The 21716-nt window shown below is 60.4% G+C and overlaps 1 protein-coding gene across 1 annotated transcript; it reads left to right on the forward strand.

Moving 5' to 3' along the window:
- Positions 1 to 315: 315 nt before the first annotated feature.
- On the forward strand, positions 316 to 19580 carry NUP88 (nucleoporin 88). The gene is made up of 17 exons (XM_032839920.1): positions 316 to 619; positions 2826 to 2995; positions 3733 to 3858; positions 6678 to 6764; positions 7831 to 8007; positions 11194 to 11380; positions 11700 to 11847; positions 14698 to 14796; positions 16855 to 16945; positions 17560 to 17661; positions 18021 to 18179; positions 18442 to 18567; positions 18649 to 18714; positions 18802 to 18882; positions 18975 to 19101; positions 19191 to 19309; positions 19468 to 19580. The coding sequence occupies exons 1-17, from the start codon at positions 338 to 340 to the stop codon at positions 19529 to 19531; spliced, it is 2211 nt and encodes a 736-aa protein (XP_032695811.1). The 5' UTR covers positions 316 to 337; the 3' UTR covers positions 19532 to 19580.
- The last annotated feature ends 2136 nt before the right edge of the window (positions 19581 to 21716 follow it).

Genomic DNA, 21716 nt, shown 5'->3' on the forward strand with positions numbered 1-21716 from the left:
GGAAGGCTTCGGATGTCCAGGCTTAGCCAGGCGGAGATGTCCACGCAGCGGTCAGACGCCGCTCTCAGGCTGTCCCCGGGGGCTGGCCTTCCCTCAGCGATGGTCCCGCCTGACGGCCGGCCCCCCTTCGCCCCGCCCCCGAGGCCACTTGCCCGGGCTGCCAGCCCGGTGATTGGCCGGAGAGCTGCCGGCCGGCCCTCCCCCTTCGCCCCGCCCCCGAGGCCCGCGTGCCCCGGCTGCCCGCTCGCTGATTGGCCGGAGCGCGCCGGCGGGCCGCGGATTGGCTGCGCTCAGCGGCGCGCCGCATCACGGGGGCGACGCACGCAGTCGGATTAAGATGGCAGCGGCTGAGGGTCCCGCGGGCGACGCGGAGCCGTGGCAGTCCTGGCTGCCCAACCACGTCGTGTTCCTGCGGCTCCGCGAGGGGCTGAAGAGCCAGAGCCCCGGCGAGGCTGAGAAGCCGGCGTGCCCGTCGCCGTCCGCGCCGCCGCTGACGAGGAGCCTGGTCGTGGGGCTGGGCGGAGAGCTCTTCATGTGGGACGGCGACGGCGGCTCGTTCCTGGTGGTGCGCCTGCGGGGCGGCGGCGCGGGCGAGGAGCCGTCCCTGTCCCAGTACCAGGTGGGCCCGGCCGCGCGTGCTGGGCGGGGGCGCGGCGCCGCCGGCTCTCCTCGCGTCTCCCCTTCCGCTTCGGCGCGGCAGCTTCGTAGCCTGTCGTGGCCGGGCTCCGTTCCCCGGCGGAGGCTTGCGGACGCCCGCGTGCTCTCGGGGGCCCGGGCCAGGGACAGAGGCCGGGGAGCTGCGTGCGGGTGCTCCGAGGGGAAACCCGGCAGGCGAGCGCGGCGGGCTGGGTCTGAGACTCCGCTTTCGTGGGGCGACACCCGCCAGGTCGCGGGGACAGACCCGACCTCCTGCCGCGGTCGCTGTGAGCGCCGAGTCGGGGTCGGTCTGGAAGCGGCCGCTCGCGGTTTCGTGCCGACGTGGAGGAGGGGGTCCCCGGTCCTGCTTCCTCCCCCCGCTAGAGGATGAGCCGCCGCAGGGTGGGGCGGGAGCTGCGCGGGGTCTGGGTGAACGCGGGCACGTGCACGCGGGCAGCGGCGCGCCAGGCTTCCTGCGGCCCAGCGCTGGCCTGAGGGAACGTTTGTCCGTGGTACACGGGTGCGGGTCTTCTAAAGACTGGGAAACATAGCAGACGTGTCGCCCGTCTTACTCGTGCCTTCTGTCGTGGGCCCCTGCCCGGTGCCTGCGGGGGAGAAATTCATGGGTTTTATCAAGGTGCCGGGGGTGTTTCTGCGGTTCTGAAGACCGGTCCCAAGTTGACCGTCTGTTCCTGTAAAACTTCTGTTCGCCAGAGTGATCGGAGGCACTCGGCGGCCCTGTTCAGCAGCACGTAGAGCGGCCCTGATTATGTCCATGGTGCTCGCTGTCCCTCTTTTCTGCTCCGCAGCCACCCAGGCGGGGTCGTGCCTGTTGGTCTTGCTTTTTGCATCCCCGTCCTTCGCAGGCTGCCCGGAGCGGGGTGGCGCTCAGGAAACTGAGGGCTGAGTGGCTCTCAGCCTGCCAGAATCTCACCGGCAGGAAAGCGGCTCACCGTGAGTTGCAGATGTAAACGTTGACGAAAGGAGAATAGTGACTTCAGAAACAGAATAAAACAAAATCCCCTAAGTTTGTAATCGTCACACGTGATCTCAGGTGTTCGGAGTGGCCTCTGTTCAGTTTGAGATGGACCCGATCAGACAAGAAGACGGTGGGGTCAGCGAGGACCACCCACGGGAGACACACGCCCTTGGCTGGACTCGGCGAAGGGCCGCTCAGCCGCAGCAGGGAGACAGGCGGTAGAGCCCTCCTTGTGTGTTGTGTGTAGAGCGGTCGTGTGTGGAAAGATCCTAGCTGAGGGTGTCTCCTTACGGGAGGGTGAGTGATACGTTGGCGTCTCCCGGTTTATGAGTGGAAGTAGAAAGGACAGAAGATGGGAGTGTGGGTGGTCAGGAGAGAAGCAGCAGGACATGCCGCTCTGAGGAAGTGCGTTGTTGTGAGGGCTGGTGACACTGGGACAAGCAGCTTTGAGAACCCCCGAAAATGCGTGGCTCTGTGATTCTGCCGTGTGGGTCCGGCTGCGCGAGCTCTTAAAGCCGTTCTGTCCCCGTCCCGTTCCTGATACGGAACAGCAGCCGCCAATTATGAACGTTCTGAGTTCATTTCTTGCTGCGCTGAAACACCTGGAGCCAACTTTATGCCATACATTGTGCCGAGGGTATGCAAGGAAGGACACAGTGTCAGGAATTCGGTTACCTGTGCAGGATGGTCAGGGTGACCGCAGTGCAGCCTGACAAGGACCGCGACAGTCATCCAGAGCGCAGAGGAGACGCACGTACCCCTGGCTGGAAGATCGGGGTAATGTGTCAGGAGGTCTCCCGGACCGTGATAGCCGCCGCAGAAGAAGGAAGAGCTGTCGAGAGACGCAGAGGCTGATAGAGCCTGGTGGCTTCGCGGACACAGGCTGACCTGAGCTGGCATAGAGACTGTCCGGGGCAGGCTGGAGTTCGGCCATAAAAAGGCAATCGATGTGTAGTGTTTGTTTTTCAAGGGAGGGAAGTCTGGTGTGGTTTATGTTACGTCCGGATCTCAGTGGTTAAAAATCTCCAGTGAGTTCCTAGCCCAGGTGTGAACGCTTACCCAGAAGGCGTCACTGCCCTGCAGCTCCCGGCGAGGAAAGCAGCGCCTGCCTCGGGTGCCTGACCAAACTACACTGGGACAGTCGTGCTTTCTAGGACTTACCGCATACTTACTGCGACGTGAACTGTGACCAGTTTGCTTTGTTTTCCAGAGATTGCTCTGCATAAATCCGCCCCTGTTTGAAGTCTACCAAGTCCTGTTAAGTCCAACGCAGCATCACATAGCGCTTGTGGGAACCAAAGGACTTACAGTGTTAGAGCTGCCTAAGAGATGGGGGAAGAACTCTGAATTTGAAGGCGGAAAATCAACAGTGAACTGCAGGTAAGTTGTATTTCCGTTTATCGTTTGTCAGTTTGGAACACACGCGGGCGGTGGCTCAGGCCCCTTGGTTCGCAAGCTACATTGTCTGTGCCGTGGATCCAACGGCACAGGCCGCCAGCTGGGCCGCACCCAGGCTTCCTGCTGATGTGATCCTCGCCTGCCCTCGAGCCTGCCCTGCCTGATGGCTCACAGCCGGCTCACCGGAGTTCAGCTCGTTCGTGTGCGTAGAAATAAGGTAACTTTTGAAAAGCAGTTACCACGTATAAGTCCATTTAATTTAACCAAGTTTAATTTCTGTATCTTTTCTACAATCTGGAAAAGCCAGAGCCTGAAAGATGTGTTGACGAGCATAAGATAGAAACCGCCTTTAGTTCTGCAATGTCCCGTTTCTAAAATCTGTTTCCGAAAAAAAAAAAAAAAGAAAAAATCCGTTGCCCCGTTTCCGCAGTTGGAGCATCGTGTTTGGTTCTCTTCCCAGGCCAGTAAGGCGGCCGTAGCAGTTAGTGTATGTGGAGGCCCTCGTGAGGGCCAGTGTGAAGCTCTGATTCAGAAGGTGGTTCTGTGTGGGTCCTCACACATGCTGACTGAATGGGGGCTTCGAGTGCTCTTCTCGGCAAGATGTGGGAGGAGGAAAGATGGCGAAGGGAATGAGAGCAGAGCATTAAGATAGGTTTTCCCGTAGGTCTTTGGTCCACATTCTGCAGGAAGTTTTGGACAAACTACCGTCTTCGTTTCAGTACCACGCCCATCGCTGAGCGGTTTCTCACCAGCTCTCCGTCTCTGACGCTGAAGCACGCCGCCTGGTACCCCAGTGAGCTGCTGGACCCCCACATCGTGCTCTTGACGTCAGACAATGTGATAAGGTGCGGTGTCTTTCTGTCTCTGTAGCTTCGCGCGGGGACAGCCAGTGGGCCCCCAGGCGGGTCACCGGGTGTCGCAGCGCCTGTCTCAGGCTGCTCTTGGCACTCAGGCCCAGCGGGCTGTCCGACTGCGCTAACTTCGAGGCCTTACTGCTCGTCTGCCCAGCCGGGCCTCCCGCCTTGTCACTCCTTCACTAACCTGCCCAGGAGCCTAACCCTAACCCCTCTCCTGGCGCTCTGCTGGAGGCGATGCCCCATGGGGAGAAGAGAGTGTAACTGGGAGTTGAGAGATCTGAATTCTCTTCCTCACACGCCACTCTGTCTTGGAGATCTTAAACTTGAGAGGAGCCTCAGTTTCCAGCTCTGTAAAACGAGCTGGTTTGATCTGACGGGTTTTGAACTCTGTGATTAAAGGCCCTAATCCTACAGAGACTTCTGTGGTATTTACGTAGTTAGCTTTCTGGATCTGCCTTATGTAAAAGCTGTGTCGGGACTCCGCTGAGCTACGGACAGCTTCGTCTTCTCTCCTCACCACTTTTAACCGTGCCCTGCGCCTCTTCCTTTTCTGCTGGCTGTTGACCCCTTACGGGCCTCTTACACAGATCTCATCGCTGTCTGGTTACTTTCAGCTGCTCAACTCGGTTTGTCCAGTTCGGAGCTCTGATGTCCAGTCCATACCAGCTCTGGGTCCTGGCCCGTCGCACAGGCCAGACCCCAGGGGAGGGGACACTTGTGCAGAGGGCGTGACCTGGTCTGGCTCTTGTTTCTGTCCCCGCACTTGGAGGCGGGGTGATGTGCGGGGAGGGGGCTGCCTCCTGCTTCCTCAGGAGTGAAGGGAGCTGAGGCTGGCCGGCTGGCAGTTGGTGGGCCTGACCCTGATTTCTGGGTCGTCTGGTCCCATCTGCTACTGGTGGCCTCCATTGACACGGCTCCTCTGTACAAAAGTTATGTGTCACTTCAGGGGCTGCTCGTCACTGAGGAGCACTGTCTCCCACTGGCTCTGTCCGTGGTCGGGGCCTCTCTGGGGAGTGAGGGTCCTTGCACTCGTGCCGCCATTGCAGTCTTTCCTGTGGCATCGTGGTGACCACCCTGCTGTCCTGGAGGGTGACTGCTCTGCCCTCCAACGGCCCCAGGGACCTGGGCATCGGTCCCACAGTCCTTTCTCACACTGCTCCAGCCCACCCCTTGATGTGTGATGTGTGAGTGGTGGATATTGTGTAGCATTCACAAGCCCCCAACCCCAGGCTGTAACCTGTCCGGTTCACTCAGGGATTCTTTACCTGGGGGCCTGCAGCTTCCTGTAGCACATCTGGATTCCGGGAGGACATGAGAGCCGGTCTCCCCACATCACAGGCCCCCTGGAATCTGGTGGAATGTCTCCCCTCCCATCTGGATTTGGAGCTGGACACTCTCCTCCTGCAGAGGTTGTAGTGTCCGAGGAAGGACTCCTGATGCTCCTCTCTTGGTCTTTCTGCATGTCTGTCTTTAAAGATTTTATTTATTTGTCAGTGAGGGAGAGCACAAGCCCGGGGAGGGGCAGAGGGAGAGGGAGAAGCTGACTCCCCGCTGAGCAGGGAGCCTGATGCAGGACTCGATCCTAGGATCCCGGGATCATGACCTGAATCGAAGGCAGACACTGCAACGACTGAGCCCCCAGGCGCCCCTCCCCTGGGAAACCGGGCGGCAGGAGAGGGCACTGGCCCAGACCTTCCTGAAGTTAAGCTTGAGAGGAGGTGTATCTGGTCTCAGCTGTTGAAGGTTCTTTTTTAAACATGGGGAGTCTGGGGGGGCTCTGTTGGTTGAGCGTCTGACTCTGGATTTCAGCTCAGGTCATGATCTCAGGGTCCTGAGATTGAGCCCCGCGTCGGGCTCTGTGGTCAGTGCGCAGTCGGCTTGAGGTTCTCTCTCTTTGTCTCTCAGTCCCTTCCTCCTCCTCTCAAAAGAAACAAAAAAACACATGCGGGTAGTTACTGTGTATCCTAAGCTTTGGACCTTGTTGACAGTTTCCGGGCACCAAGCTCTCCCCATCCACCCCGGGCCTCCACCCCGCCGCGCATCCCGTCCGGCAGGCACATTTGATTTGAAGTCAGTGCTGCTTACGCGCAGGGAGACCGCGGTGTGTGTGCTGTTGGGTCACGTTTTCATCAGAAACCCTGTTAAGGCATTTTACTGGTAGTGGAACAAACGAAGTTCGGGTTTTCTCAGGGTTGTCAAGGTGAGTGATTAACTCGGTGAGGGTTTGTAGGTGACATCGGGTCGCTAACCACGATACTGGCCTTTTGATAGTTCTCTGCACTGTAGCCACACGCTGTGAAAGTTTACATTATTTTAAATTCAAATGATGTTGGCAAGAAAGAATTTTTCCCGTTTTATACTTCCCTTTGGGAAAGTAGGGGTGATGTGATGTTGCTTTTTTGTGTAAGGGCAGTGCACGTAGACTGGGGCGCAGCGTCCCTCCCCGCGGCCCAGGGCTGCCGCACATGCGGCTCCTCCGACAAGGCTCGTGTGCGCTGGGCAGAGGCGGGTGGCGCGGGGGAGCTGGGCCGCTCAGGGTGGTCGGGCGGTGCCTGGATGGGGCGTTGCGCCCAGGGCCTCAGGATGGGAGAGCGGGGCCGGGATGGCCTGCAGGACGCCGGGAGGGACTTCGTGACGACGGGGAGAGTTTCTGGAGGTGCCGTCGTCGGAGAGCAGGTGCCGCGCGCCGCTCTGGCGGACACACGGTCGTGAGCCTGGCAGGATGGCACCGAAGCAGCGACCGGCCGGGCCGAGGGCGGACTTGGGATGGCAGAGCTCTGAGTGCAGCTCTCTCCCCCCTCTCCTAGGGTCTACTCTCTGCGCGAGCCTCAGACCCCCGCCAGTGTCATCGTGCTTTCAGAGGCGGAGGAGGAAAGCCTGATACTCAATAAAGGGTAAGTTGTTCTTCGTGTCCGGAAATGGTTTTTCAGTTTATTGGGATCACAGATGTGCTTTTAACAGACACTCAAGGTTCTCCGTCGCTGACCAGCACGCTCTCGGCGGTGAGAAAACACCCGTGTTCGGAGCCTTGTGTGGGGCTGTGGTCTTCCTGGATGAGCAGTTACAGCCGCCTTCAAAAGACAGAGACAGGGTGTCTTTTTTTTTTAAGATTTTATTTATTTGACACAGAGCACAGGTGGGGGAAGCAGCAGAGGGAGAGGGAGAAGCAGACTCCCCACTGAGCAGGAGCCCGGGGTCATGACCCGAGCCACAGGCAGACGCTTAATGACTGAGCCCCCCAGGCGCCCCCAAAGACAGCATGTTTATCGTTTGTCTGCCGTAATTGCAAAGGTCGTATGTGTTTTCTTTAGGAAATCAGGAACGCCTATGGGAAAATATTAAAGAGAAAATGAAATGTCTCGTGGTCTCCCATTGTGTCTCCTCACACAGCAGCCGGGGGGACACTTGTATAAAGCAGGGGGCTGTGCGTCCCTGCTGCCCCACCCCGCTGATTCCCGGCGGGCGTCCCCTGCCTGCCCCCCGCCGCCCCTCTCCCGCCCTGTGCCCCGGCTCCGGGCCCAGCCACCTCGGCCACCTCACCCCTCGTTCTCTGCATCCCCGCCCTTGCCCGTGCTCCCGCCTGTCCTCTGGCACGGCGCTCAGATCGCAGCCTGTCGGGGTCCCTCCCCGTCACTTCCTTCCTGACATCCTTCGCTGACACTGCGTCGTGTGCTCCTTTCTTGGGTCTCGGGCGTCACTGTCACGAGCGGGCGGGGCTGTCAGATTCCCAGATGTGTGGCAGGAACCTGTGCCATTCTCAGCGGCTTTTCCGGCTTTCTTGTCTCTGGTCCGTGCACGTCTGCGGGGTTACGCTGCTGGAGCTGGAGCCTCGCTGTGGGCCGCTGCTTCTGTCATCTGGGTGGGGTTTGTTTTCCCTTCTTCACTGCACGCAAATTCCATCCCCGCTCCCTGCCGCTGCTGTTTCGTTCCTAACGGGCTGGTCTTTACCTTTCCCTGCAGGCGGGCGTATTCAGCGTCCCTGGGGGAGACAGCCGTCGCATTTGACTTCGGGCCGCTGTGCGCCGTCCCGAGGAGCGTGTTTGCACAGAAGGGCAAGGGCGAGGTCGTGGCGCACCCGCTGTACATCCTGTGTGAGAATGGGGAGACCTTTCTCACGTACGTCAGCCTGGTGCACAGGTGAGTGGGGGCGCCGCTGCCCGGAGCACATCTGCCACCGCGGGATCTGGGCGCCGCGGTGTTCAGGCTGCGGGAGCGTGGCAGCCCTGTAGGGCCTGGTTTCCGTGAAAGACTGGTTCCAAGCGTTTGGCCTCTGACTGCCTCGCCGTCAGCCACAGATGTACTGTGAACAAGGTGACGCAGGCGAGCGAGGCGCCGACGGGAAGGGCAGACACGGCAGTCTGGTGTTGAACATTCCGGTTGTACCCAGACAGCGTTAGTGGCACAGAGACAGCGAGACTCGGGAGGGAGAGATGGGTCGCACCCAGGAGGGAGGGACGTTTTCGTGGAGAGGCCGTGTGTCTAGTGCGGGATTTCCCGAGGGCCCGCGAGGCGCGCCCCAGGGAGTATGAAAGTACGTGCACGTGTCAGTCACGGCCCAGCGATGGGACATTTGTGACAGGAGCAGGGGTTCCAGGGACGCAGCATCAGGTCACAGAGCTGGAAGTATCTGGCCATGGAGAATCTGGTGGAGTTAGACACCTGGTTAAGGAACGTGGGGTCGGGGCGCCTGGGCCGCTCAGTCTTAAGTTAAGCATCTGCTTTTGGCTCGGGACATGAGCCCAGGGTCCTGGGATCGAGCCCCACATCGGGCTCTCTGCTCAGCAGGGAGCCTGCTTCCTCCCTCTCTCTGCCTGCCTCTCTGCCTACTTGTGATCTCTGTCTGTCAGATAAATCTTTAAAAAAAAAAAAATCTTAAGAAGAGGAAAGCAACATGGGTTTTTCCTGTATAGGAGTAGGGCTGTGGGAAGCCAGTGACGGCTTCTTAACAGAAGGGTAAGGTGGTTGGTAAGGGACACGCGGGGGCAGAGAGACGTTCGAAGGTGCAGTTGTACACGGTGCCGACCGCCTGCAGGACCCGGACTGCGCCGTTTGGAAGCGGGGAGAGGTGCCCATGGTAGACAGCACAGAGGGAGGGTCCGGGAGACCTGGCTGTTGGCCGGGCGAGGGGCGACCCGCTCACGCGAGTGCTGTGGTCCATAGGGGCAGTTAATGGGGCGGTGGGCGGCGCTGGTACCGAGGGCTCGTCGGGCCGCATGTGGGACGGGAACGTGGGAGCGCTCCTTGGACAGCCGGAAACGCAGGCCTGGGAGAGGAGGCAGACTCTGGAGCTTAAGACCCGAGTCTCCCATGTCAGGATGGGCCAGTCAAGGGAAGATATTTGGGGGCTGGTTTGTAACCAGAAAGGCCTCTGGCGAGAGGCCGAACGTTGCACTTCGTCCTGAGGGGCTCAACAGGTAGTAACCGCGGCAGACCCGGGTGGGGCGTCATGGGTGCCGCTGCAGGGGGGCGGGGGCCTGGGCGGCCTGCGACACCGGGTCGCTACTGACACGGGAGTTTGGACTGGGGGCATCCGCGGGCAGACGCCGCAGAAGTGACCGCAGAGCGTAAGGAGGGGGAGCAGAGCCACAAGGGTGACAAAGGCCGAGAGCTCGCCAGGCGCAGGTCTGTGAGGACTCGCTCCCCTCGGGTTCTCCGTGACCCAAATGTGCTCCAGCTTCCACACAGGACCCCGTCTGGGGGCTTCTGTGCTGACGCCATTAGCCTGTTGCCACCCAGCGGGACGCCTACTGCGTGCTCTTACATCTAGTCTAGGCCAGTCCCAAATTCTCTTGATTTTACCCTGAAAATTCCTGGAGTGCAAACCCCCTTCTCTCCATCCCCTTGTTCTGGCTCTGGACCCTCCGCGTCTTCTGCGCAGAGCCTCTCCCCACCAGCGGCCTCGAGTCCCGGTTCTCCCTCCATGTCCTGCCCTCGCGACTGTCACATTCCTCCTGCAGATGCGTGGCTCTGAGCCTTGAGCATCGCCCCGGAGACCGCCCGTGTCCGCTGGTCCTGGGCCGCCCTCCTGGGGCGCTCCTGTCCCCGCTACGCAGAATCTCCTTCCTGTGGGCACTTGACATCCGTGCTTTCAGAACTTTCCAGAGCTGCTGCTTGCGGCGTTCACAGCCTCCTCCCGGAATACCCGCTTCGCCATTGATCTCATTCATTCCTGACCCCTTTCTCATCTCACTGGGGGTGGTTTTCTGTTTTTAAGATTTGGGGTCCTGGGATCAAGTCCCGCATCGGGCTCCCTGCTCACTGAGAAGCCTGCCTCTCCTTCTGCCTCTGCTGCTGCTCCCCCTGCTCTCAAATACATGGATAAAGTCTTAGGGGAAAATGTTTCTCGTAGAGAGGAAGAGAGCACACGCGGCAGGGGCAGTGGGAAGGGGAGACTGAGCGCGGAGCCCGTGCGGGGCTCGATCTCACGAGCCTGAGATCATGACCTGTGCCAAATGCAGAGTCGGACGCTCAACCCCCCGCCCCGAGCCACGCAGGCGCTGCCTTCCTTCACCGTCCGTCCCCGTGTTCCTTTCGTGCTGTGAGGCCCCATGTTGTCACACTCCGCCCATGTGTGGTAGTTCTCACTACACATCTGCTTCCCCAGCTGAACTTCTGTCCTTCGGGGTGACCCCCAGCACTCAGTGATGGCGTCTCCACAGGAACACTGTGTCTGAAGCCCCGGAGAGCCGCTGCTTTCCCCGGGAAAGTGCAGAATCCAGGCCGTAGTTAGAAGCGGGTGTAGCCCAGCGTGCTCTTGTGCATTGTGCAGCGGGAGGGGGCGGGGCTTGCGACAGAATCCGGGGAGCGCTGGCCCTCAGGGGACTGTGTTGGAGAAGGCCAGAGGTGGGGAGGGGACCAAGCACAGGTGTTGAGGTGCGGGGGGCTGAGTGGCCACAGGATGCGGCTGAGGGTTTGGCAGCGAGGGTCTCCCTGGGGCGGATGGCAGCGGTCGGTTAGTAGACCATCAGTGGCGCGATAAGGGAAAGTGGCCTAGATTGGGGCCTGGTTTCTCAGTCTCCACAGTAGGGACGTTTGAGCTGACCAGCACCCTCTGTCCCCCCACGCACCAGTAAGCACCCCCCACCCCGTGACAATCAGGAATGTCTTCAGACATTGTTCCTTTCCCTCCTGTTCCTGTCCCTTGGGTGCAGACGTCTCTGGTTGAGAAGCACCGGGGGGAGAGCCGAGCCAGGAGAGCCAGGTGCCAAGCTCGGGGACAGGCGGGGCGGGGTGTGCGGGCCGCAGGACCTTGATCCAAGCCGGGCTGGGAGTGGCATGGTTCCTTCTGCAGACGCCCACCAGCGTGTGTCCCTGTTCCCACAGCGCCGGGGGTGTGGGGAAGCTGCTGGGCCCACTGCCCATGCACCCCGCAGCGGAAGATAACTACGGCTACGACGCATGCGCCATCCTCTGCCTGCCCTGCGTCCCCAACATCCTGGTGATCGCCACCGAGTCTGGAGTGCTGTACCACTGCGTCGTGCTGGAGGGGGAGGAGGAGGACGACCAGACAGTGAGTCGGGCGCGGGGGTGTTGGGGTGGGGAGTTGCAGGGGGAGGCGTCCTGGGCGGGGCAAAGGCCGGGAGCAGGCGGGCTCTGCATCTCTGCACGGGGACGCGGCTTCCCTGGCCAGCCTGTCCCGAGGTGTGGCCTCCAGTGACAGACGCAGGGATCCGGGTAGCCCCCAAGTGGGCTCTTCGGAACCTGATTTGCATCTCCAGGAAATGAGAGGCCGTTCTATCCTCTGGTCTCCTCTGGTCAGGAGGTGAGGGCGGGGGTGCTGTCGGGCAGGACAGACTCGATCATCTTAGATGGCGCTGCTGCTTCCGCAGTCAGAGAAGTCCTGGGACTCCAGGGCCGACCTCGTCCCGTCTCTGTACGTGTTCGAGTGCGTGGAGCTGGAGCTTGCCCTGACGCTCGCCGCCGGGGACGATGACCCCTTCGATTCTGACTTTTCTTGTCCCATCAGACTGCACAGAGGTAACGGGGTCCTGCGTGTACGGGGCCGGGGCCGGGTCGCTCCCGGGCATGTGGAGGCCCATCGAGCCCCGAGCGCCCTCCAGGGCCAAGAGAGGCCGGGCGGGCTTCCCAGGTTCTCAGCCGGTCTGCCGTCTGGAGCCGTCCAGACCCAGCAGGGGATTTTCCTGGTCTAGTTGAAAGCTTATGTCATGATTCAAATCTGAAATCTACGCAGACCTTAGTAAATGTTAAAAATCAGGTCACGACAGGCCACTGAGTCGCTCGGCTTTAAAACCTGTTTCGTTTCTAGACACATCGCAGTATGTCGTTGCTCCCAGACCGGGTGAACGCGGTCCTTTTACCTTTTTCTCTGTGAACTGACCTGGGCTGGTACCAGATCTTTCTGGCTTCTCTGTGCCCGTCTGGGGAGCTTCTGCCGAGACTGCTGAACCCCTGGAAGCCGGGGCCATTGGGGTGCCAAGGGCTGAGCGGAAGGAGCCGGGCTCCTGCTGGGTTTGGGGACAGCTCTGACACGAGCTGGCCTCCCATCAGCCCCTCCAGCTCCATTTTCTCATCTGAAACGGTCTGGGTGACCCTGCATGACCTGGGAGGCCCGTGGACACCGGTCCCTGCGATCCCGCTGTCCTGCCACCGCTTCCCGGAATCTCCTCCAGGCTTCCTGGGCCCGGGCGGGGACAGGAACTGCTGTTCGCCGGCCCTGGAGCTGCCGGCTCGGGTCCAGCTCTGCAGAGCGGACAGCAAGCCTTCAGGGCTTGGGGCTCCCGTGCAGTAGAGCAGCCTGGGGAGCCCACTGAGCACATCTGACTAGGGATCAGAATTTAGAGACGAGGACACGGGGACCCGGTGAGGTAAGGGACACACGCTTCTTGGTTCCTTACGAAGAGAACAGGTGTCTGGGAGACCTTAGAGGCGATCTTGTCTTCGTTTTTCTGAGAGCTGATATGTCATGTGTTGTATGACTTGGAAGTTTTTGACTCATTCGTGTTCATACTCAGCACGTCACGGTCACTGAAATGTACCCATATTTTTAATGACTGAGTGAGTGGCTGCCGAATAGTGGGGTGTTGGCAGATTCCCGCTCAGTGACGGATGTTGCCTCTTCCATGACAGATTCTGGTTCCTTCCCAGCACTGAGGTTTTGCTGTTGACTTCAGCGCGGACACTTTTTGAAAAGCCGTTGGAAACCATAGACCTAATGAGATGATTTGAGCCTAAGATAAAGTCTCAAGTTTGGGCAGTTGAAGAGAAGCTTTTTAGTATTTTATTGTTCAGACAGGGGACTGCCACAGAGCAGGGCTTTTAAAACTCTGTAACAGTCTAATGCTGTTTGGAGAGGGAGTTGTGCAGAAGCCCAACATATAAAATAGAACAAAAACGTTAACATTCGCTTCACAGCATTTACTTACCGTGAAGTCAACAGTGAGAAGGGTTGTGAGACAGAAGGAGGTTTTCATTCAGGGCTTATGGAGGACAGCTGCCTCTTTTTTCTTCATCAAGTAGGCTACATGCCCGATGTGGGGCTTGAACTCCTGCCCCTGATGCGAGGGTCACACACTCTATCAACTGAGCCAGCCAGTGCCCCCCACTCTTTTTTTTTTTTTTAAGATTTTATTTATTTGACAGAGATAGTAGGCAGAGAGGCAAGAGGGAGGGAAGCAGGCTCCCTGCTGAGCAGAGAGCCCAATGCAGGGCTCGATCCCAGGATCCTGGTCACTTGAACTCACGACCCCGAGATCAAGTTGCGTGCTCCCCTGAGCCAACCAGTGCCCCTCGACACTTGCATCTTGAATCAGCTTTAGCGTGTAAATTATTCTGTATCTTGTTTTAGTTGTTTAACCTTTTGAAAGTACCAAGTCGCAGGGATAATTATTTGTAAGTATTCAGGAACTCGTGTTTTAGCGTCAGCTGGTCTCCCTGGTACTAGGGCTCAGAAGTACAGGAGATTTCATCGAAACTGCGAGCGGATCCTCGTACTTCCTCGTGTAAATGTGAAGCATTCTCTGGGTGTCTCAGTCAGTCACGTCCAACTCTTGATGTCGGTTGATGTGGGGATCACAGGGTCGTGACTTCGAGCCCCACGTTGGGCTCTATGCTCAGTAGGGAGTCTGCTTGAGAGTCTCCCCATCCCTAACTCTCGCAGGCATGCACACATGCTCCCTAAAACAAACCTTTTCTTAAAAAAAAAAGTAAATACAAAAGATTGTCAGACAAGAATTGTATTTAAAAAAAAAAAAAAACCAAGAAAACCCAAAACAAAAAACAAAAAACCCAAGAAAACCCAAAATACTTGGGGCATCTGGCTGGCTCAGCTGGAAGAGCGAGTGACTCTGGATCTCAGGGTCATGAGTTCAAGCCCCCTGTTGGGAGTAAACTTACTCAAGGAAGAAAAAAGAATTCAAGTTTAAACATAAAACCACCCGCGAGCTGACACCTGCCTGGACGCGTGGTGATGGGGCTGCTGGCTCCGCGGTCGTCCCCGCGCGCTATGCCCAGTGCCCTGGCTAGAGTAGCTTAGTGGAGGGACATGTGCAGGCACAGGCGTTCCTGCAGGGCCACTCCATTTTATTTTGAAGAGCGGTAAATAAATGCACAGCGGGGACAGAAAGGCAGCACGTGTATACGTGTGGTGAACTCTTTGGTTGAAAAATACGACTTGTGTTTATTTTAAAAATACCTAAAATGTATTTGAAAATGGAACTCAGATCTTCAAGTTTCAAAACCACTGACACAGTAGTGTGACGGTCCTGCAGACCAAGGGTCACTTCTGTCCCCCGCTGTGCTTGTCGGCTGCTGGGGCGACTGTCCGTACTCTGATGGCTGCCATCGTATCATTCGTGCTTCCATTTGCAGATCCCAAGTGTCCCTCAAGATACCACTGCACTCACGAGGCCGGCGTGCACAGTGTTGGGCTCACTTGGATTCATAAACTTCACAAATTTCTTGGGTCAGGTGAGTTTTCTGTACTTTACAGTGTGTTTCCTGGATTCTCTCCAAAAGTAGTTTGGAGTCGGGGCGCCTGGGCGGCTCAGTGCGCTGAGTGTCTGGCACTTGGTTCCGGCTCAGGAGTCCTCGGCTAGACATCCGGGCTGGTGGGTGACAGGTTCTGCCTCCCACGCTTTCCCGTAAGAGCTGCAGCTCTGGCCCCCGTGTTCAGCGTCGTCGAGCGGGCAGGCAAGGAAAGGAGCCAAGGAAATAAAGCCTTCAACGTTAGGAAGGCAGAGCCACAATTCTCCCTTCTGACACCGTGGTCTTCTGTGCGGTTAATCTAGAGGACCCGTTACAGGGCGTTTGTGCTGATGGTTTCCGAGGGCTTGCGGCTGCAGTCACCTGTCGTGTTTCCGCGCACTAGTAGTGAATGATCCAAAGGAGAGTAACACAGTCCCATTTGTACTAGCTTCAGAAGAGAACCCTTGAGAATGAATTTAACAAAAGTGAAAGTATAAGCGCAAAATGACAGAATGTTGCTGAAAGAAATAAGCTTTAAAAAAAATCCCATGTTCATGGATCAGAAAACTTAGTACTTTTAAATGGCAACACTCCTGAGTCGGTGTGCAGACCCCGTGCCCTCCGGGTCTGAATTGGCAGAAATTGAGAAGCTGGTCCGAAAACTCGTTTGGAATCCCAGGGCCCTACAATAGCCAAAACGGTCTTGAAAAACAAGAATCCAGTTTAAGGACCCACACTTGCCAACTTCAGAGCCTCTCCCAGAAGGTGCGGCGATCCCAGCGCCATGCGGACGTAGGAGACCCGCGTAGGTTGGTGGAACGGGGGGACAGCCCTGTTGGCTTCCACAGGGCCCAGCACAGGTTGGCCCGGGGAGAGCAGTCTTCCTGACCCGCGGTGCTGGGACACGTGTGCATGTAGCCGCGACAGGACGGAATTGGACCCCTTCCTCACACCATGACACAAGAGTGACTCAGACGGGTGATAGAAGTGAAACTGTAAAACTCGTGGAAGAAAACCCTGTGACAGAGCGAAAGGACTGTCCACGGGGTGGGGGGAAGCGCCCGGCCCAGATCTGCTCGCGGACGTGGTAGCTGGAGCACGCGAGGGGCTCGTGGAGACTCGCAGACAGATAAGAGCCCAGTTCAGGGAAGGACAGGGGGTTTGAGTGACATGGTTTGGCTGATGAGGCGCACACAGCCAGTAAGCGCGGGGAGACGCGTTCGGCAGCGTCGGTCCCAGAAGGGAGACCCTCCCCGGGTGACCCACACTGTTATCCGGCATGGTGTGACCCGGCGATTCGCTCCTCGGTGCACACGCACGCCAGTAAGCAGCTCTTGGCAGCGGCGTTGGCGCAGTAGCCCAACAGCCGGGCGTCCATTGCCGCCAAGTGGGCAGCCATACAGCCGTGCAACAGGGTGTCCGCTAGCACTGGGGAGGGGTGAGGTCCGACGCAGCTGCGGCTCCCTATTGCGTGGCTCTGCCTTTGGGGACCGCACAGAGCAGGCTGGTGCACGACACTGATGGTCCACCGCACGGGGGCAGGGAGGGGGGCCAATCGGCCGGACTCGTGTGGTTGCTCATGTGCGTGCGGCTTCCTTTCGGGAACTGAGCAGACTTGAGATTTCTTATTCGCGGGAGCACGAGAACGCACAAGCGGGGGGCAGCAGATGGGGAGGGGAAGCAGACGCCCGCTGAACAGGGAGCCCCACGTGGGGCGTGACCCCGGGACCCCGGGAGCGTGACCTGAGCCAAAGCAGCCGCTGCACCGACTCAGCCCCCCAGGCGCCCTCGCGAAGAGACTGAAATCTCTGGTGGTGGGTGTATGGCTCTTGTTCCCCCCGCCCCAGAGCATGATGTGCCGCGGTGGCACGCTGCTGGGGTCGCGTTTCGGGGAGCCGATGCAGAGCCGGCCTGCGTCTAGGCCGCTGCCCGGACACAGCCGCTCTGCCAGCACAGCCCACACGAGGCCGGGCTCTGGCACAGGCACTTGGCCACGTCTGGCGGGCGCCTGCGCTATGTGCGCGGGTCGCTGACCCAGGTCCCTGGGCCCCTCCCCCACAGACGAGGAGGACAAGGACAGCTTGCAGGAGCTGGCTGCCGAGCAGAAGTGCTTCGTGGAACACATCCTCTGCACCAAGCCGCTGCCCTGCAGGTAAGGCCGTGTCCCCTCCCCACGGGCCACTGAACTCACGTTGCCGGGTGCACGCGGGTCACCCGCGGACACGACCGCTGACCTGAGGGGCTCTGGGTCAAGCCACCTGCCTGATGGCCACCCGCCATGTGCCCCCGTCCTCACGTGTGACCCCGAGCTCATGTCAGGGCTTCAGCGCGGGCTCCCGTGGGCCCGTCTGCCGGAGGCCCTCCTTGTGTGCTCCAGGGTGCGCTACTGAAAGTGAGTCCGTGAGGGCACAGACTGCATCTGTCACACACACTGTGCTCAGTTTGTGACTGAGGGATACTTGGTCTGTGGACGTTCGGGGAACGAAGGGGTAGAGAATGACCCCAGCTCAGTCCCGGGGTCCCTGCATCACTGTCCTGCCATCATGCTTGTGGGCCCCAGGAGGAAGGGTTGGTTGCGGAAGGCGCATGGGCGGGGCTTGTGGGTGCAAGAGCTGGGCTCGTAGGGAAGGAGAGCGGGAGAGGGTGCAGGATGGGGACGGGAGGTGACCGGGACTCAGCAGGATGGCCTTCTGGTCCCTAGCTCGATGCTCCTGCAGGGGCGGCGCATCCCGGGTGTGCGACAGCCCTGTAGCCTTGTCTTTCCAGGCAGCCGGCGCCCATCCGAGGGTTCTGGATCGTGCCTGACATCCTGGGGCCCACGATGGTCTGCGTCACCAGCAGCTACGAGTGCCTCATCCGGCCCTTGCTGTAAGTCCCCTCGCGTCCCCACACGCTCCGCCGTCCTGCTGGGGGAGCCCTCGGCCAGGCTGGGTGGATCCGGGAACCCTGCTGGAAACGCACAGTCTGTTTGCGTGACGGACGGTTGTACGGTGCCCGCCCCGGTCAGTTCAGACTCCTGCCCTGCACGCATGCCGCGGCGGTGTGGGGAGAGCGGGGCGGGGGGCGGCTCCCCCAGGGTGGCCTGCAGGGCAGAGCGCTGTGTTCTCGTCCTGTCCCTGGAGACTCGCTCTCTGGCTTGCCGTGTTTTCCCAGCTCCGCGTCGATGCCCTGGAGGCTCACGCCGATGCGCGCGCGGAAGACAGTGCGGAATCCCCTGTGTCTTGCAGAAGCACCGTCCACCCGGCGTCTCCGCCCCTGCTCTGCACCCGAGAAGATGAGGCCGCGGCCGAGTCTCCTCTCCGCATCCTGACCGAGAGCCCGGACTCCTTCGAGAAGCACATCAGAAGCATTTTGCAACGGAGCGTTGCGAATCCCGCCTTTTTGAAGTACGCGGTTCGGGGCATCGGGGCTCCACCAGATTCCCGTCCCGTGTTCCTCCTGCCTGTCCGTCCTCCGTGGCCACCCCCCCCATCCCCTGCATGCTGCCAGCCAGGTGTGCGGGGAACCGGGCGTGGTCTGTCAGCAAGACACGGGGGGCGGGGGGTGGCGCAGATGCAGGGAGAGGGGTTGCGGGGCAGCCGGGAAGGACACACGGCACGAGGGCCCCACCCCGGCGCAAGCCGGAGAGGTGACGGCGGCCGCTGGCAGGTGGTCGGACAAGGCTGTGGCGCCGCCCCCCGAGGAGTGCCTGCAGCTGCTGAGCCGCGCCACGCAGGTGTTCCGGGAGCAATACGTGCTGAAGCAGGACCTGGCCAAGGAGGAGATCCAGCGCAGGTAGCGGCCCGTGCACCCCTGCTCCCCGCGCGGCCCCCACGACGCCCGTGCGGCCCCCCTGACGAGCGTGCGGCCCCACAGGGTCCGGCTGCTGTGCGACCAGAAGCAGAAGCAGCTGGAGGACCTCAGCCACTGCCACGAGGAGAGGTAAGCACCGGGCGGGAGGGCGGGCGGCTGCGTCTCCGCGTCTCCGCTGCTGGGTGCAGCCCGCAGCCCCTTGGTCTGTGCCGCCAGGAAGAACCTGCGGGAGATGGCAGAGCGCCTGGCCGACAAGTACGAGGAGGCCAAGGAGAAGCAGGAGGACCTCATGAACAGGTCAGTGGCCGCAGAGTGCGCCGGGGCGCGGATGCTGGGCCGGAGTCGGCCGGGCCCGCCGCGGGCTGAGCCGCCCACCTGCCTCACCGCAGGATGAAGACGGTGCTGCACCGCGTCCACGCGCAACTGCCGGTGCTGTCCGACCGCGAGCGCGACATGCGGCGGGAGCTGCAGCGCATCCCCGAGCAGCTGCGCCACCTGGGCCGCGCCATCAAGCAGGTGCGCAGGGCGGGAGCGGGGCAGGGCGGGGAGGGGTCTGCCAGCGGCGGTGGCGCAGCACACGGAGCCTGGGCCGTCCCGCCCCGCAGGTGACCATGAAGAAGGACTACCAGCAGCGCAAGATGGCGCGCGCTCTGAGCCCGCAGAAGCCCGCCATGGCCCTCAGCGCCTACCAGCGCAGCTGCATCCAGTCGGTGCTGAAGGAGGAGTGAGTCCCGGGCAGGGGTGGCGGGAGCCCAACGGTCCAGGGCAACGCGCGGGATCCTCCACACGCCCGAGCGCCTCCGCTGAAGCCCTTACGCGCGGGTGTCACTGGCGCGCTCGCTGCTCACACTCGCGGACCCGAGTGACCGTGTGGTCCCGCAGGGGCGAGCACATCCGGGAGATGGTGAAGCAGATCAACGCCATCCGCAGCCACGTGAACTTCTGAGCCGCGGCGGGTCCCCACGGGCAGACGTGGCCACGGCTCCCACGGGGGCTAGCGCCCGACTCACGAAGAGGCCTTGATGGCACGCTCGGCCCTGCTGGTGCATCTCTCCCGCCCGTGTGTATAATTACCAAATAAATGCTTTTACATAGAAGTTGGAATGGATTTTGCGTTTAAGCTGAGGCTTAGGGTTGCGTGCGGCATGGACCTAGGGATTTCCGGGACCGCAGCCGTGCACTGCCCGCCTCCCCACGCCGGCCCGCATCTCCATGCTCCAGCCAGACAGCAGCCGCGGTGTCCAAGAGTGGCGGACAGAACCTTGGGACGGAACAGAGGCGGCTGCTGTTTCGTGCCAACACTATGTCGAGCGCGGTCAGACGGCCGCCCCCGAAGCCCGCTCAGAGCCGGCACAGGGACCACTGATGCCTGGCACTGAGCTGTGCATGGTCCCCGACGGCCACCAGGTGGGTCAGACCTCAGCGGGAGAGGAGCCTCGCCAGACATGGGTCTGTCCGCCTCTAGCACCTGCCCGCGGGAGTTCTGGAAGGTGGGCGGGGCTGAGCGACCACCACAGAAAGCCAAGAGGGAAGGACAAGTCAGCTGTGTGCGGACACGAATGTCCAGTTGGAGCGCGAGCGCAGGGACGCCCGGGGAGCTCAGCTGACCTGTCCTTTGCGGGGACTGAACCCCACGTCCTTGGCCGGGTCCCATCGGCCTGCTTGCAGGAAGTGCTTCCTCCCCGGGTAGCATTGCTGCAGTCTCAGAGCAGAACCCCAGGGCTCCATGGGGGCTCGTCTAGGAAGTTCTCAGCAGGGCTCCCCCAGCTTGCCGTGGGTGCCCGAAGGAGGAATCGGTCGGCACGGGGCCAGCATCCCCAGGAGTGGGTGGATGAGCTCCAGAAGGTGGTGGCCAGCTGCGCGCCTCAGAAGTCCGCCCGCGGGTCATCGTGACCGAGTGAGGGTGTAGGTTCCTTTCCTTAAAGTAGCACCTTCTACAGAAACTTGACAGAGATTTTTAAAAACGGATTTTAATGTTTTGTGCATGACGTGTCTAGAGCACCATTTCCCCAGTCAGCAGTTACCGTTGGATTCACAGCTAAGAACGGCAGCGGGACCCTAGGAGTGAGCGCGGCGGTCCTCCTCTTGTCCTGGGGGCGCAGGGGTTCAGGGCAGCCCACCCTGCAAGACCACCCGCTCGGACCTGTGAGTCGACACCGGCCAAGCCAGAGTCTGTCGCAGCCACTCCCGCCCGCCAGACTCCTTCACGCACCCCGCCGTGCGGCACAAGCATGAAGGTCTGCAAGGACGCGTGTGCGCACCGGGCCCCAGCATCCCCCCTGCAGGTGAGCACAAGCCCGGCACCTGCTCTCCAAGCTCTCTGCAGCGGGGCGGGGACCGAGGCACAGACGCGACCGGCCGGGCTCCCACGGGCAGTCCCCACACCCCAGCGACATCCGAAGAGGGACACAAACCAGGCATCTGTCTGGGACGCTCGGAAACAGGGTACACGGGCTCGCGGACTCAAGGTGGAAATAAGCGGATGCAGAAGTTCATACTAGATGTCAGACAGAGCTCGTTTTATTAATATTATTTTTCCACTGATCCAATAACTAAACTAAAACAGTTTTCGGAAGAGCAGACGTGCCCGTTCGGCTTAACCCTGGTACCTGTGGGCCTGCAGAGCACGTCCGGGGGCAGGAAGTGCTTCCGCGGCCTCTTGTGCTTCTCTGTGAACCTCGGCTTCCGGTGCGGGCGTCCCCGCACGCCCTCGGGTCTCACAGTCAAGTTGGCGCCCGCGTCGGTGGTGTCGCCACCGTCCCGTGGCTCTCAGGCAGGTCTCCGCCGCGCTGAAGGTCCTCCGACACGAGACAGGACAGTAAAAAGGGAGAAGCGCTGAGCTAAGCAGTGCAGTCCCCAGCGCCGGCCTGCTCTCCAGCTGCATATTTTAATATAAAATACTTGTCCGGCACACGACACCCCTCCGGAGCTGAACATGGTGACCGGTGCGCTCCTCCCGGGTCTAGGACAGAACACGTAATTCCAAACACGATCGGGATGTTACTTTGAAGGCAGGAGAACGTTGGAGAAAGCGGCACTTCCTCCGCCACCAAGCGGACCCCAGCCCCCCGGAGTCCAGCGTGTCCGTCTGTCGCCACGGGAAGTCCTTCCGTGCACGTCCCCCCGCCGGT

Source organism: Lontra canadensis, unplaced genomic scaffold, assembly GCF_010015895.1.
Source record: "Lontra canadensis isolate GAN:19392208 unplaced genomic scaffold, GSC_riverotter_1.0 scaffold110, whole genome shotgun sequence".
In the NCBI taxonomy this organism is placed as follows: Eukaryota; Metazoa; Chordata; class Mammalia; order Carnivora; family Mustelidae; genus Lontra; species Lontra canadensis.